Source organism: Bison bison, unplaced genomic scaffold, assembly GCF_000754665.1.
Source record: "Bison bison bison isolate TAMUID 2011002044 unplaced genomic scaffold, Bison_UMD1.0 scf7180017864164, whole genome shotgun sequence".
NCBI classification, from domain to species: Eukaryota; Metazoa; Chordata; class Mammalia; order Artiodactyla; family Bovidae; genus Bison; species Bison bison.
Genome location: NW_011494736.1, coordinates 1,331,340 through 1,348,646, shown reverse-complemented (window position 1 = coordinate 1,348,646; position 17,307 = coordinate 1,331,340). Strand labels below are relative to the sequence as shown.

General features: G+C 34.0%; 1 protein-coding gene across 1 annotated transcript in view; it reads right to left on the bottom strand.

The window, feature by feature from the left end:
• Positions 1–11,912: 11,912 nt before the first annotated feature.
• NLGN1 (neuroligin 1) overlaps positions 11,913–17,307 on the bottom strand; it is a 529,443-nt gene continuing 524,048 nt past the window's right edge. Inside the window, exons 4-5 of the mRNA XM_010841636.1 lie at positions 15,305–16,094; positions 11,913–14,489 (exon numbers count right to left, since the gene is read on the bottom strand). Of these exons, the coding sequence (XP_010839938.1) occupies positions 13,667–14,489; positions 15,305–16,094 (1,613 nt within the window). The 3' untranslated portion in view covers positions 11,913–13,666. The remainder of the gene's footprint in view (positions 14,490–15,304; positions 16,095–17,307) is intronic.

Here is a 17,307-nt window from a genome sequence, read left to right as displayed (position 1 = left end):
TTCCTTGCATAACTTTTTTTTTTAATGTTTATTCTGACACTTCCATTTTAAAATCCAAACCACAGCACTTTTATTTAACCAATTCTATCTTGCATCAGCATATCGTTCCTTCCACATTAAGATTACTGGTTCTCAAAACAGTGGAGATGATTGAATTAGCATATCACAATATTGTTCGTTTGCTGTAACCCTCACTACACAGGTAAAAATTTGTGTAGCAATAGCACTATTACCAAACCCAACATGATTGCTGAAAGTAATGACAATTTTGCATATGATTTTCCTTTCTTCTCACATTTTTTATAGTTGTATTATGTCTACATTGTCAAAGCATGTAGCTATTGTCTAATGTACTCTCTACTTTATAACCCTCATTTAGTCATAGTTATATGAGTGAATATACATTTAGTGTTCAACATCAGTCTTTACATCAGTGTCTTCTTTCTGTTTGTCTGGGATCATTTTCTGGTAAATTTCTCAGGAAATGTTCATGGAAACAATATTCCCAGAGTTCTTGAATGTTGTTAATGGTTTGTCTATGGCCTTCATAGCTGTATCTTAAGTAAAGTTAGTTTATGGCTGAATATAAAAATTATTGGCTCACATTCTGTTTCCTTGAGCATCTTACATATGATAATCAATTCTCTTCTGGCATAAAACATTGCTTTGGAAAAGTCTGATGATTACCTCATTATGACAATCTCCATCATAAAAAATTTGACCTTATTACCTGGATATAAATACCCTAAGAATTGTTTCTTTTATTTCCAATAGTCTCACCAGAAAAGAATATGTCTTAATATCATTTTTGTCAGTTTTCTCCAGTATTCAGTGCATTTTTTCAAAATGTAATTTCAAATCTTTTTCTACTACATTGAGAACATTTTCTGAAATTACACTTTTATCATATTAATTTTGTTCTGTGTTTTGATTTCCTTTTATGAAGATTCCATATACACATATGTTGAGTCTCGTTTGTCTACTTCCTTATTTGTCATTTATACTTGAATCTTTTTCCTTTTTCCTTCTTTTCATCTTTATTTATGGACTTTTTTCCTCCTTTTTACCCTCTATTTCCCTTTAAGAATTTTTAAAAGTTTCTTAAAGCAGTCTTTGCTCTTGTGTTTAATTTGACCTTGATTGTTTCTTTTATTTATAATTATTTCTTGAGTTCTATTAAAGCACTTTTTAACTTTTCTAATGCTGATTTATGTTATTTTTATAGGTTTTATTATTTTCTTAATATCATTTATCTAATTTTTATTTTCCAAAAGCTTTATAGAAATCCTAGTCTCTTCTTCTATTCTTGTTCTGATAGATGTATGTATTTTTCATCTCTTGTTTTTGTGAGGATTAGGGAGAGGGAAGAAATAGACACAGTTTCAATCCACAGTATTTCATCAGCCCCTTTTTACTTGTGAGTTGTTATTTTCCTATTAATTTACAGGAGCTTTATATTCAATGTGTTAATTAATCTTTCATTGCTTATATATGCTCTAAATATTTACTTTCAGTATGTGCTTGAAATTGTTTAAAAAATCTTATTTGATGTATTGAGATTTTAATTCCAATTTCTTATCCTTTCCTTTATTATTTATACTATTTTTATTTCTTTTTTTTTAAATTTTATTTTATTTTTAAACTTTACATAATTGTATTAGTTTTGCCAAATATCAAAATGAATCCGCCACAGGTATACATGTGTTCCCCATCCTGAACCCTTCTCCCTCCTCCCTCCCCATACCATACCTCTTGGTCGTCCCAGTGCACTAGCCCCAAGCATCCAGTATCGTGTATCGAACCTGGACTGGCAACTCGTTTCTTACATGATATTTTACATGTTTCAATGTCATTCTCCCAAATCTTCCCACCCTCTCCCTCTCCCACAGAGTCCATAAGACTGTTCTATATTTAATAAATTCTTCCCTATTTCAAGGCATGACAATATTTTCTTATATGTTCTTCTGAAACATTTGAAGTTTGCTTTTCACATTTATATCTTTAATTTATCTGGGATTCCTTTTTGAGTGTAGTTTGGCATAGAGATAATTTTCTGTCATGCAGATAACCATTTTTAGCTGAAGAGTTTTCCTTTCCTCTTGATTTGTAATGTTGCTCTGGCATACACCAAATTCTTCTTTTTTCATTGATCTGTTTATGAGTTTACTTTTATTCTCCATTTGTACCTCTGAATCAATACTACATTATTTTAATTAAAACAGCTTAATAGTAACTCTTGAATTATGGTAGGTGAATTTGTTGCTCCTTACTCTTTTGCTTCAAAATAATCTTGGTCATTTTTGATCTTTACCCATCTAAGGTTTGGAAACAAACAAACATACTCTGATGCAATTTTGATTAGTTTGGATTCATGGATAAATTTGAAACAGTTTTATTTACTTAATTTAATAAAGCAGACATATTACATGCTCCTGTGGAGCATTTCCAGATAACTTAAAAAAGAATATATACATTTTCTCCTCCATGTCCACACATAGGCAATACATATTTGCACATTATCCATATATGAATGTAATATTTGTAGAAATATATATATAAATTTGTAACTGTCAATGTTTCTGGGAAGGAATTGGGATTTGAAGTGAGAGAGATGATTACTTTAAAATATGTTATGCTATTTGGATTCTTTTACCTTGTTCATGAGTCATTTTTTTCTATGAAATAATCCCATTCGTTTTTTCTATGAAACAATCCCATGCCTGGCCTAAATTAGCATCTAAATTATGACAGATTTTTAGTGTAAGAATTGGGCAAAGTATTAAAGTGGCAGAACCACATTCTTTTTCTATGATACCATTTACCATAAAAGCGCTAACCACTCAGAAATCTTTAAATAGAAGTTCTAGAGTAATTACCCTAATTTTCCTACTAAAGATGACTATGATGCCATTCAAATATTTTAAATGCAAGAAAATCAGTTCTTGAAATTTACCTGATAATGTCTCTGACTATATGTGTAGACAAAATGAAGAATTAAATCATTCTTCATCATAGGGTGTACACATGCTATATTTTATTCACTTTTCTATCATGAATAGCTCAATGACCTACATGTAATAGATATTTAATATTTTTTAAAGAATTATTTAATGAATAAGTGCATGGAAAACAACTGATGGATGCTTTGAGGGTGGTGTGTGGCAGTTTGCTGTGGGATGTAATTACAAAACCTAGAAGATAATAGGCGCTCGGCAAATGTAGCTACTGCTGTTCTCAGTACTATACATACTACTTCTTTAATTATTACTCCAAAGCTTTATTCTCATCCTGAGTCTGGACAGTACATTTGTTAATAGTCTGGGTCAATAAAGAAGGAAGTTTACCATTTTGAAGGATTTCATTCCTCTTGGATGGAAAGATTTTCAGGCGGCATTTAATAGTGTTCAATATCCTAAAGATGAGGTAAAACAAATTATCAAGGACAAGATAAAGGTAGAATTTTCTTAATGGCTGTATGTGTGTAAGATTTTAAACAGGCTTAATAGGGAGAATGTCTCAGTCTGAATTGCTAGTGTGCTATGACCATTAAAGAAGGTAATACAGTCATAAATTATATTTAAAAATAGTTTCTACAATGAGGATATTTATAGTGGTCTATGAAGTAGAGATCAACCTGTACTTGAAGCGTTTGCTATGTTCAACTCTTGACATCAAACTTTCTGAAAAGTTTGGTAGTATATCCAAAAAATAATGTTCAGAATGATGTATTGAAAAGAGAAAATTTTCCTTGGAGAAGAAAATGATTCATGGAAGATATAATAACTGACTTAAAATATTTAAAAGGAAGTGAGATGTTGGAGACTTTATGACTCAGGCCAAAAAAAAAAAAAAAAAAAAGAACAGTAGATCATAATAAGGAACAAATTCCAAACAGTCCCATATGTAGTAGGCTGCTTTAGAATTCCAGACTCATAGTATTAGATAGGGTTGACAACCACATGTTAGGACTGTAGAAGAGTATTAAGAAATCAGTTAAGTGGTTGGATCAGATGAGCTTTGAGTATTTTGTATTCCATGATCTATTTTGGCCTAATACAGGGTGACTTTAGATATGGCCATATTTATTATTAGGAATAATTGTTATACACTTGCCTCTGTTGATGGACTTGCTCAACAGAACTCATATAATATTTCTGGGAACTCAACAAGTGTTTTATGTTTACTATTTTGAGACCTATCAGATAGATAAAATAAGATGTTGCATAATAATGTGGCATAGTTGGTAGCATAGACGGCAATCTGAGTAGTTTAAGGGTTTAAACCTATTCCTGGTGTGGCAATTATTATCTGTTATTGGGTAAATCACAGAGTTGGCTCATGTGTTTAACACTCAGCACATTGTCTGACACACCTTGCATACCATTTGGTGAGTGAATAGATGTTTAATTTCTCTCATTGCTTGATTGGTGGTCACTAGCTTCCAACCTGCCTGAAGCATTGCTTATTGACCAACCTAGATAGCATATTCAAAAGTAGAGACACTACTTTGCCAACAAAGGTCCGTCTAGTCAAGGCTATGGTTTTTCCAGTGGTCATGTATGGATATAAGAGTTGAACTGTGAAGAAAGCTGAGCACCAAATAATTGATGCTTTTGAATTGTGGTGTTGGAGAAGACTCTTGAGAGTCCCTTGGACTGCAAGGAGATCCAACCAGTCCATTCTAAAGGAGATCAGTCCTGGGTGTTCTTTGGAAGGACTGATGCTAAAGCTGAAACTCCAATACTTTGGCCACCTCATGCAAAGAGTTGACTCACTGGAAAAGACCCTGATGCTGGAAGGGATTGGGGGCAGGAGGAGAAGGGGATGACAGAGGATGAGATGGCTGGATGGCATCACCGACTTGATGGATGTGAGTTTGAGTGAACTCCAGGTGTTGGTGATGGACAGGGAGGCCTGGCGTGCTGCAGTTCATGGGGTCACAAAGAGTTGGACACGACTGAGTGACTGAACTGAAGACTTTCCCCATAAATTCCACATCCTCAAAGAAGAAGGCATAAATAAAAATGGGAGAAGGCATGGGAATGGAAGCTGCAGGAACTGGGTGGGGGTGCGATTTCCTGTAGTACAGAGGAATTCCACTCTGAGAGGGAAGCCGAGTGTTTTCAGGAGAGAAATAGAAATGTCTAAAGGGAGATAAAAAGCAACTTTCCAGGATGGGAGCAGTACAAAAGTCTTTAGATTATGATACTCCATTAGAAAATATTGCTTTCATATGAACATTTACAGAATATATTTGGGACTTTTTTTTTGAACTTAAAAATAACATTGTCACCTGTAAGGAAATGTAAAAATATAGTGAGAAAATGAAATCATACCAACATGAAATCCCACTAAACATCAGAATCCTTTCGTGGAAAGTAAAATTCTGAAAATGTGTTTTTGAACTGTTTATTTGGTACTGATACATATGTGGCCACAGAGACCAGCAAAGGAAGCAATGACAACAATTTTTAGCAGTCTGAAAATACTGGTCTTTAGACCATGCATAGGGAAATTCTATGATGTCCTATTTGTTGACTGTACTTCCATCATGGGCAATATTCAGATGAGAGATACCACACTTCATTTAGTCTTCCCTACCAAGATCATTACTGATTAGATTGTACAAGGCTAGAAATATCTCTCTCTAGATTTTATTTTTGTGACACAAAATAAAATTTTGTGACTTTTATCTACTGACACAATTTAACCAAGACTTGGATCAAGGATTAAACTTGGTGCCTCTTTCTAATTATGACTAATCTTGTTGTCTAAGGAAAATAAATTATGGTTTAATGGGTTTTGTTCAAATCCCTGTCTTCTCTTTTAAAGTAACTACCATACAACTCTGCTTTTAAAAGCAACTATTTGGAGGCAAGAAGTCATTAATTAAAAACTGAGAAGCTTTTCTTTCTTTCTTTCTCCTTCAGTTCCCCACTCCTCTTTTTCTTTTTCTCACCTCTCTCTCTTTTGACAAGCTGTGTATCAACTGTATCCAAGTTCCCAAACTTTACTCTCCAAATTCTTTCCCTGCCTTCACCAAGAGGTGAACACATCATAAAATATCATTGTTTCCATCAAATCAGAACTGTCAGCATATGTGTGGGCAATAGAAAGAAGTTGCAAGGGAACATTTATTTTGGAAATGTCTTTGTGTGTGTCAAGTGAAGAAAAAAATTATTTCTGAGTTTAAAAATGGTCAACACAACTTGGAAAACATGGTAATATTTATTTGTGATGATTAATTTGTTTTAATGAAAGCCATGGATGTCAAACACAAACTGAAACATGACAACCCAATGGCCTTTTATTACATAATACATGACATATGTCCCATTAATATGCTAAATGATAAGTGCAGAGAGGGATGAATCAAAAACACTAAAGTCCTTCTAAACACACCATCTAATACAGATATCAGTTCTGGATATGGCATTCAAAAATAGTTTCTCTGCTTTAATTTCATCTGCTGAGTTTTTGTAACTGTATTTGTACAGGTTTCTTTAAAGCTCTAATTATTATCATTCATTTCAACACAAAACTGCTAGCACTTTGGCTTGACTTTTCAGAGAACTAAATTCTGTCACATGGATACATATATAGATAGATAGATTAATACAATGTCATTTGTCATTTGTAAATATATGAGTCTGAAAGGGCCATCATAAATATTCTATAAACCATATAGTTCCTAAGCTATATATACCATATGGTATATATAATGATTGACTAGAAAAAATTACATAACTTTTGATTTATTATTGTTGCTGACAACTTAGACTTCTTTTACATTAAAATTACTTATTTGGAAAAAAAATGTTTGCTATAGATTTAAATTTCTGCATGTACCATTAAATAAAATGCTAAATAATTGTTGTTATCCAGAAACTCACCTAGCTCTGTCCAGAAGTCATTTGGACCCATTTGGTAACATACAAAAATCAAACTAAATGTAAGAAAAGACTTTTCTAAATACAATTTTCTTATTGAAAACTTATAACATGGTTATCCAATTATACCTTTTAAACTGAATTATTAGGAGCTGTAAATTAAAAAAAGACAATATTCATAAATAAAATCCTAGGAAGAAAGGCACTTATGCCCTGCACATGGTTATTCTAGTTTGTAGATGCTATAACCTTTTTCAAATTGAGCTGGTTTAGGCTTGCATACAAATACAGCAAAGTGTCAGAAAAAAACCAAATAAGAATGCTTATGAAAAATAATCAAGCTGGTTACTAAATACTTCACCTCAGTAGGAAATTTCTTTAGCGACTTCTGATGGAAATTTGTAGTGCATGATGCTATATCAAGTGCAGGAGAGGTATAAGGCTGTTGGAGAAATTCCCTTAGTTTATTGACTAAAAAACCAAAACAACTGTCGTAACAATAAAGCTTGACAAGATAATTAAATGAATGATAACAAAATCTCAGCAGGGAAGTGCCCATTAATTGAATTTATTTGGGAGCATGTTTTCACAAGTATAACCAAATCATCTAATTTTCACTCACATTAAAAAGTGATAGTCTATAACAACTAATTGCTAGAAATGAAGGGGAAGGCCAGTACCTTGAACCAATAACACAGAAGAAAACAAACTTCAAAGGATTGCCAGGATATTTGACAGCTTCCTAAGAACTCCATTCATCATTTTACCCTGTGAAAGTATTTCTGTGAAACTCGCCAAAGAAAAGAATCCCAGTAAGTTCTACGTAGCAGTGTCTTTAAAACTGGAACACAAAACCACATTCTTTGAATCTTTTCATTACATTAACATGTGTCATTATAAATATGTCAAGAGGTGAAATAAATGAGAATATGTTATAGATAAAACAACTGAGTTTTGGCATTTCTTTTCTGTAAGAAGATTAATGTCATCCTGCTATATTCTTTAGTATTATGTATGGTTGATTGTTTTGAAAATTTTCGCTGCTGCTTTCATGTGGTACAGATCAAAAAAATTAGAAATAAAGCATTATTTGGTCAAGTTTCAAATTTGAAATGAAGAATAAAATAATCTATATGTTACTCAAATTTTCTGCTTTGAGCTATTAGCATGATCTCTCCAGATTCAAGCTGGGTATTTTTCATGCTAGAGTAAATTATTTTCCAATTTCTTATAGTTAATAATGGAACTCATGAGAAATCTGTAGTAGTCAAGTAGATTTTGTTCACAGTCAACATATTCAACAAAAATTTAAAACTATGAGAACTGTCACTTTTATATTGCTAATCCCATTCTCTAAAACAACATTAAACCATTGATAAACTTTTGACAATAATTTGTGTAATAGCAAGACAATGAAATCAGATCACGAACTTTTTATTGCCAAATTTAGAAGTAAGTTGAAGAAAGTAGGGTAAACCACTAGACCATTATGTATAACCTAAATCATATCCCTTATGATTATACAGTGGAAGAGACAAATAATTCAAGGAATTAGATCTGAGAGACAGAGTTCCTGAAGAACTATGGATGGAGGTTCATGACATTGTATAAGAGGCAGTGATCAAGACCATCCCCAAGAAAAAGAAATGTAGAAAGGCAAAATGGCTGTCTGAGGAGGCATCACAAATAGCCATGAAAAGAAGAGAAGTGAAAGGAAAAGGAGAAAAGGAAAGATATACTCATTTGAATGCAGAGTTCCAAAGAATAGCAAGGAGAGATAAGAAAGCCTTCCTCAGTGATCAATGCAAAGAAATAGAGGAAAATAATAGAATAGGAAAGACCAGAGTTCTCTTCAAGAAAATTAGAGATACCAAGGGAAACATTTCATGCAAAGATGGGCACAATATAGGACAGAAATGGTAGGGACCTAACAGAAGCAGAAGATATTAAGAAGAGGTAACAAGAATACACAGAAGAACTGTACAAAAAAGATCTTCATGACCCAGATAACCACAATGGTGTGATCACTCACCTAGAGCTAGACATCCTGGAATGCAAAGTCAAGATTACAAACAAAGCTAGTGGAGGTGATGGAATTCCAGTTGAGCTATTTCAAATCCTATAGGATGATGCTACAAAAGTGCTGCACTCAATATGCCAGCAAATTTGGAAAATTCAGCAGTGGCCACAGGTCTGGAAAAAGTCAGTTTTCATTCCAATTCAAAAGAAGGGCAATGACAAAGAATGCTCAAACTACTGCACAATTGCACTCATCTCACACACTAGTAAAGTAATGCTCAAAATTCTTTAAGCCAGGCTTCAACATTATGTGAACTATGAACTTCCAGATGTTCAAGCTGGGTTTAGAAAAGGCAGAGAAATCAGAGATCAAATTGCCAACATCCATTGGATCACCGAAAAAGCAAGAGAGTTCCAGAAAAACATATACTTCTGCTTTATTGACTATGCCAAAGCGTTTGACTGTGTGGATCACAACAAACTGTGGAAAATTCTTAAAGAGATGGTAATGCCAGGACCATTACCTGCCTCCTAAGAAATCTGTATGCAGGTCAAGAAACAAGAGTTAGACATGGACATAGAACAACAGACTGGTTCCAAATAGGGAAAGGAGTACATCAAGGCTGTATATTGTCACCCTGCTTATTTAACCTATATGCAGAGTACATCATGCAATATGCCAGGCTGGATAAAGCACAAGCTGGAATCAAGATTGCTGGGAGAAATATCCATAAACTCAGATATGCAGATGACACTACCCTTATGGCAGAAAGCAAAGAACTAAAGAGTCTCTTGATGAAAGTGAAAGAGGAGAGTGAAAAAGTTGGCTTGAAACTCAACATTCAGAAAACTAAGATCATGGCATCTAGTCCCATCAATTCTTGGCAAATAGATGGAGAAACAGTGGAAACAGTGAGACTTTATTATTTGGGCTCCAAAATCACTGTAGATGGTGACTGCAGCCATGAAATAAAAGACACTTGCTCCTTGGAAGAAAAGCTATGACCAACCTAGACAGCATATTCAAAAGCTGAGACATCACTTTGCTAACAAAGGTCCATATAGTCAAAGCTATGGTTTTTCCAGTAGTCATGTATGGATGTAAGAGTTGGACTATAAATAAAGCTGAGTGCCAAAGAACAGATGTTTTTGAACTGTGGTGTTGGAGAAAACTCTTAAGAGTCCCTTCGAAAGCATGGAGATCCAACGAGTCCATCCTAAAGAAAATCAGTCCTGAATATTCATTGGAAGGACTGATGCTGAAGATGAAACTCCAACACTTTGGCTACCTGATGCGAAGAACTGACTCACTGAAAAAGACCCTGATGCTGGGAAAGATTGAAAGTGGGAGGAGAAGGGGATGACAGAGGATGAGATGGTTGGATGGCATCACCCACTTGATGGACATGAGTTTGAGCAAGTTCTGGGAGTTGGTGATGGACAGGGAAGCCTGGAGTGCAGTAGTCCATGGGGTCACAAAGAGTTGGACATGACTGAGTGACTGAAATGAACTGAACTGAAGACAATGAAATAAAGTTAATTTGGCTTAATGTTTGTATAAATTGTAAGCAGCCTTGGCTATTTGCAGTTTCAGCAAAGGCAGGGAAATCTGAATTAATATGTGATGACAAAAATACTCTTTTAATTTTGTGATTTGTTTTCTAAAGAAAATCATCATAAATAAATATATTTAAAACATTTGGGTAAAATCTAATAACATTATTCAAAATACTTATTGCATTTAAAATTTGTTTCAGCTTTAAAAACAGCTCTTCATATTCTATTTATTATGGGACATCATTTTACATTCAGAAAACTAGCTGCTGTAATATAAACTAGCAACTAAGGCTCACAATGACATCATCATGACCTCAAACAGTAATAAAACTTAGAGCTGCTTTATCTTCCACAAAGTTTTTGCTACATTAATAAAAACAAAATAGGGCTATGCTTTGTTTTCCTAGGTCATTTCCCTAACTTATCTGTTACTCAATCTACCTAGCTATCATAACAGACATTTATTTATTCCTATTAGGGAATAAATTGTAGATTGAGTAACAGATAAGTTTAGAGCAACAGATAAGTAGATAGATATAAATAAGGCCATCATTAAAATAGAACGGTTTTGCTAACTGAAGTAATGCATATGAAAGATTTCGTTTATATCTTATTTGGTTGTCATTTCTATTTTTGTCTTTATCTTTTGTTTAATCAATATAGTAAAAGACAGTTTTTTGATTAAACAATATTTAAGATGCAAAACAATTCTTTATGTTTACATTGGCAGTTCACAGCCTAAAAGCATCATCACATCAGGCAAAAACTGAACATAGACCACTCTGGATTTTGAAGACTTTGTTTTTCTCCCAACAGATTTTTATTTGAAGCTATGGAGCAACATCTACATTTTACTGATAGTTAATAATTGGGAGGGGGAATTATAAGTAAATAAATTCCTCAAAATAGAAGATTTTTATCTTTATTGTTAGCTTAAAGTCTTGCTCAGCACTTTAAAATTTTCTTAGAACGATAACTTTCTATCCATTACTTTATGGGAATTGAATCACCTTGATATTGAGAACCTAGATATTGTATTTCATAAATGTTGCACATTTATTTCCAATAGACCTGTTTCTTGATGATCAGAATTGGAACGTGTGTTTCTAACTGAAAACAATTGGCACATTTTATTTCCACGCCACTTTCACAAGAAGAGGTATTAAAAAATACAATGCTAATACTTTCCATGAGTTCCTGGGCTTATAAATTCATAATAAAATTAATGTATCATCAGTTTCATTTTAGATGAGACTTGACTTTAAATACACAGTGTGTCTTCTGTAGAAGTTAACTGCATGTCTTCAAAAACCCGACTGGTCTAGAGAAATGACTCTCTGAGATGGTCATGTTTCATTTTTTTTCTTCTTTTTTTGTTTTTAAAAAAAGACAAAACAGCAATAAACATTTTAGCTCTTTAATGAGCAAAGATCATGTCTCTTAGCATTGGACTAATAGTCATTATTATCTTTATTTCACGCAATGACCAGTGACATGGCCAAGATGTACAAAGTTGTTTCCATCAAGTAGTATACAATTTTTTTTTTTGTATAATAAGCTTTCATTCTTGAAAAAGAGTAACTGAAAAGAAAGGTTTCTGTTACTGCAGTTAGTTTGTCAGAGAAAGTTCTTTGCATTATCTTACAAACTATCAAAATTGCTAGTCATCTGAAAAAATGTAAAAAAAAATCACATAACTTTAGTCTAATAGAAATATAGTACAGGTAAGAGAGAAAGTATTTATCAGGATGTGCTCTTTAAGTCCATCTCGATTTTTTTTTAATATAAATGTACATCTGATTACATATACAAACATTTGGAAAGGTCTGTGATATACTGTTACTGGTAAACAACAAGGGGATGGAGTTTTCTGTGGTCTTAGAATATTCATTTAAAATCACACGTACGTGTAAGACTACAATCCTCCAGGTGTTGACGCTCCTTCTAGGTTCTTTATCTACGTTGCACTCTATTGAGACTGTGTGAGTAAATTCCAGTGAATGAACCTCAGTGAGAAAGATAAGTGACGTGAGGAGGGACATAACTTCATATTGAATTATTAGTAGTAAACATTTTGTCATGCAACATGAGTAAATCAATGAACTGAGAACTGTAATCAGAGTGGTAATTTGGGGCATCCTCAGATCATAAAGACTTGCAAGTTACTCTTTGGACACACTTCACCTTACCCTAAGGAACAAAATACAGAATAACAAAAACCACAGCAAATTATAGATCCTGTAACACATGTCCGATTAGGGTTATATTTCTAGAAAATATTTAGATGGGAATGAAAAGAACATTAAAAACACAGGAAATTTTTTTTTTCTGGGATTCATATCAGCGAGTATTCACCACTATACCTATAGTTTCTTCAGATACATTTAGTAACTAATTCCTTCTATTATCAAAACTACTGTGAATTATTTTATTGTAATTACTTTTGCCCCCTAAATTCTTCTTTAGGTTCTGCCAATTGATGGAGGAAGCTTCTATTAAAAACTTCAATGGGATGAGAAGAATTTTAATTACGGCTTAATCAGCAGCACAGCCACCAAGCATATAAATTATCATGCACATCGTGCTAAAAATATCCAGTTTCCTTTATCCCCACAACTTTATACTGACAGCACTTATGTGATAATGTTGTACCTGCCAGTCTTTAAACTTCTTTGTTTTACTGGCAAATTTCAGCATGAGCCTCCGCTAAGGCCATTAACAGCATTGGTGCTTTGTGTACTTATCCAAATATGTAAATATGGTCTACACAATAAAACAGCTCCAAATAAAAACTGGTGAAAATTATCTGACATTCCATTGGTGTGTCCCTTGTGCATATTCATGGTTATTTTTAAAATTTTTATATTTCATATTTCAGACATAGTTCTTTCCTGTTTGGTGTTCCACATGCCTAATTCCATTATGTAACATAAATCTTCAAAAAATTAATTCTTGAATGTGAATGAAAAAGTATCATTCAGAACAACTGCTTCAAGCAATTGAAATTCGCTTTTAAAGTTGATTTGTTATATATGTACAATTCTTTTTTTTTTCCAAAACCCCCAAAGTTCTTGATATGTATATTCACATAATATTCCTCCTTATTTAAATAGTAAGAGTCTTGTAGGTTGAAAGCCAAGGAATCTTCAGTAATCTTTTACTGCAATCCATCAAAAAAATAGTTTGTTTCTCTTATCTGGCTATACCCTGGTTGTTGAATGTGAATGGGGGTGGGGGTGGGGATGGGGCAGAGTATTGTTCTGTCCTCCAGTAAATGTATTGAATGTGTGTAAGGGTTGAATCCCTGGTATAGTGTTGGGAATCATTGTGATGGTGTTGGGTGTCATTAAGGGAACATCATCAGGTGACCTCCTCATAGCTAGTGTGTAATCTGGGGGGCAGGCGGTCCGAAGAACCACCTCATGTGGATGGATGGACTCACATTCATGATCCAAATCAGTGTGCTTCATTTGGAGGGACATGATCTCCTCTTCTTGTGCGTGGGTCAGATCATTGGTAGTCGTGCGCTGGGGGCTGCATCTCCTGTGAACGTCATGTCTCCTCTTATCCTTTTTGTAGTACAGGGCTGCAAAGGCCAAGATGTTCAGAAATAGTAGGGATGCTCCAACGGCAATAGTGACGCTCAGCTCTGTTGAGTAGTCCCTTTGATCCACTGAAAATGGACTTGGCTGTTGTTTGGGATCATCCTGCTTGGCAGTGGGAAAGGCTGATGTGACAGGTACGGAATTTTTTCTCGTAGGTCTGAAAGTGATGTCAGTTGATGGCACTTTAGTTGTTGTCGAGGTATACTGAGAAATGTCATTGAGATTATGCAGATGAGGTACCAGCTCCAACCAGAGGTTTACCTTATTGGCTCTGTAATGTTCTTTAACTCTTGGTTTTAATCCAATATGGAGATAAAGTTGGTCTTTCTGGGAATATCTGGTCCATGCTACTTCTTCAAAGCGGTTGGGTTTGGTATGGATGAATTTTGTGTCTTGAGGGACTGGTTGATTTGGGTCACTAGAAAAGAGAAATTATGAGAAAGAAATTTACTTTATTCTTTTAAAAATCACAATGGCACTAGTTTAACATTTAATTGAAGAGGTAACTCAGCAAGGCTTTAGACGGTTTTAATATGACTTGGGTTAATTTAGAAATAGCAATTCCATTTCAGGCAGGTTGTTAAATGTTTGATAACATAATTTGAGTAAATCTCACTTTCTTGTTCTCTCTACCCATGGACTGCTACACATCCAAAGATAAAAAAGTTCAAGTACAAGTGAGTTTTCTCATAGGCAAGCTAAGCAGAGACAGCAGTGGGAAAAAGTTGGGATTTGGAATTGGCAGGTGAGGACTGGAGTCCTAATGCTGCTATATACTGGACATTTGAATATATCTATGTGAAGCTTTCATAGACTAAGGCCCCTTTTCTGTAAAATGGGATTATTGTATTTGACCTGCTCTCCTCACAAGGTACTTGGGAGGATCAAAAGGCATACAGTACTGAAACTAAACTAAACTGAAAATCTCTATAAAATAAAACTTGTCATTATTGAATAATAATAATAAATCCTGTGTAATTAAAAAAGAAACAAAATAAATTTAATTATTGAGTAATGCAATAAAGATAAAAGACTTTCTAATAAGCTTTACAAAGTAAGGATAAAGCAGTGATTTCTGAAACACCACAAATATAAATTTTGAATAAAGGAACTTAAATATTGTTGGCATTAACCTATTAAATTAAATCATTTGGACACAAAACATGTATATTTTAAGTGCTGAAGAGGATATTTTTACTAAAGTATAGCAAATTTCATTCCTTAGGTACCTACCCAGTTTTAGCAAAATTTGTCCAGTATGTCATTACAACTGCACTCAGCATCACATCATTTTTGGAGAAATTGCAAGGAAATAACTCTGTAGGTCCAATCATGGGTATTCCTAGTACATAGGGAACCTCATCTCCATGAGCTGCATCAGCCCAAGCTGGAACCTGATCTGTTTGGCAATGATGGTAAAAGGCATAGAAATAGGTGGGTGAACCAAAATTTGAGTGAAGATCTGCTGTAGCTACAGCTGGTGCCACCCACTGATGGTCCGTAAACAAAGCTAATAATGTCTTCCTTCTGGTTTCAGGGTTATGACGGTCAGCCCAGTCAGTATACATGAATTTAATGGTTTCTCTCAAAACATCTTTGCCTTCAGGATATCCATATAAGTTATCAACAAAATTGGAAACAGCAAAGTCAAAGTCACTAGCAGATATACCATCATCACTATCTACTATATTTTCAACAAATTTTAATCCTTCCCCTTGGTTTACTCCTAACATTATATCATAGTTGAGAAACTCTCCTTGCTCCATCAGTATCTGAGGGTCATCCGGTATCACATCACCATCAATCACAGGTCCAAAGGCTATGTGGTATCGTGCTGGTTGAATATCTTGGTCAACAAGTTCTTTGTAAGGCTTCTTCTGCAGGCATTCCACTAACTCTACTGTATCTGAAACATTGCAACCAACTTTTGTGGCCAACATTCTAGCATATTTTGCAGGTTGGAAACTAACAGCCCAGCTGGAAAGGGCTGTTCCACTTTGAGCTATTGCTCGTTGAAAGAGTCCTATGGGGGAAAAAAACAACAACAACAACAAAATGTTTCAGATGACCTTTGAATAATGTTGTGGTAAAACAATCAAATCTGATATTTGAGATGTGTATATAAAAACCCAGATATGACTCAAGAAACAGGGAGATAGAGACATTTTTGCTTAAGAGAAGGTACACAAATTCATCCCCAGGGTACAATGAATTGGAAAGATGGATTAGAGTCTTCTGCTTTCAGTAGCAACTACTTTGAGAAGAAAGAGATCTAAATTGTGCACTGTCTCAAAAAGGCAGTAAACAAGGAGAAATGGAGAATGTGTAAATGGTAGTGGTAAAAGAAGTCTCAAGTATTCATTTGCTCAGCATGTAAACACCTATGTTACTGTCACAGCCAACCAGATGGGGCTCTCTCCCCTTTAGCTTTACATCAGACTTTGTCTTGTCTTTTGAGGTTATTTCCTCCAATTTGGCTGCATGTATCTTTCTTCAAAATGGCTCTGTGTTTGTTTTAATCAGAATTTATTTGAAAACAATTGTTGATATGTTTACACAATTACTGGGGCTGGGAATCTGCTAATACCCTGGGGATGGCCTTAAAGGCACACAAAACAGAATACCACTTCAGACATATTCTTTCCAGCTCTTTATATCAGACACAGTATGTTGAAAACTCATCTTCCTGAGGAAGATATAACATTTTCAGTGTATTCACTAGGTTAAAGAGAAAACCATCAGCAGAAGGATTTAGTGGGGGCAGGGGGTGATTTAACTTTTTCCACTGTTGAATGTGCACTGCTATATTTTATCAAAAAGATGAAAAGTACATGGTCCATTGCTTTTCACTTAATTACATTTAAAAATTATAAATCATGGTACCATATGCAGCTTGATAAGAGCTGCATACCATTCAAATTTATAAATGAACTTTACTTATTAGGGTATTTTCTAATAAAATTCTCATTTTAAAAATATAATTCATCTATTCTATTTTAAAAATTACCTTTATTGTCAATTTCCAAATACAGCTTTGTATTTCAGTTATTCAAACACATGCTCAATCATTCATATGTGTTAATATATAAGAATTCTTTTTCACAAAGGTGCTAAATTAATGACTAAATTAGAAGCAAAGCTTTCACTTTTTTTCTCCAAACACATATATGTATTCAAAATGCCTGTAATAATGTTTCCAGATAATTATAAAATATTCAAAAAGTCAAACAATACTA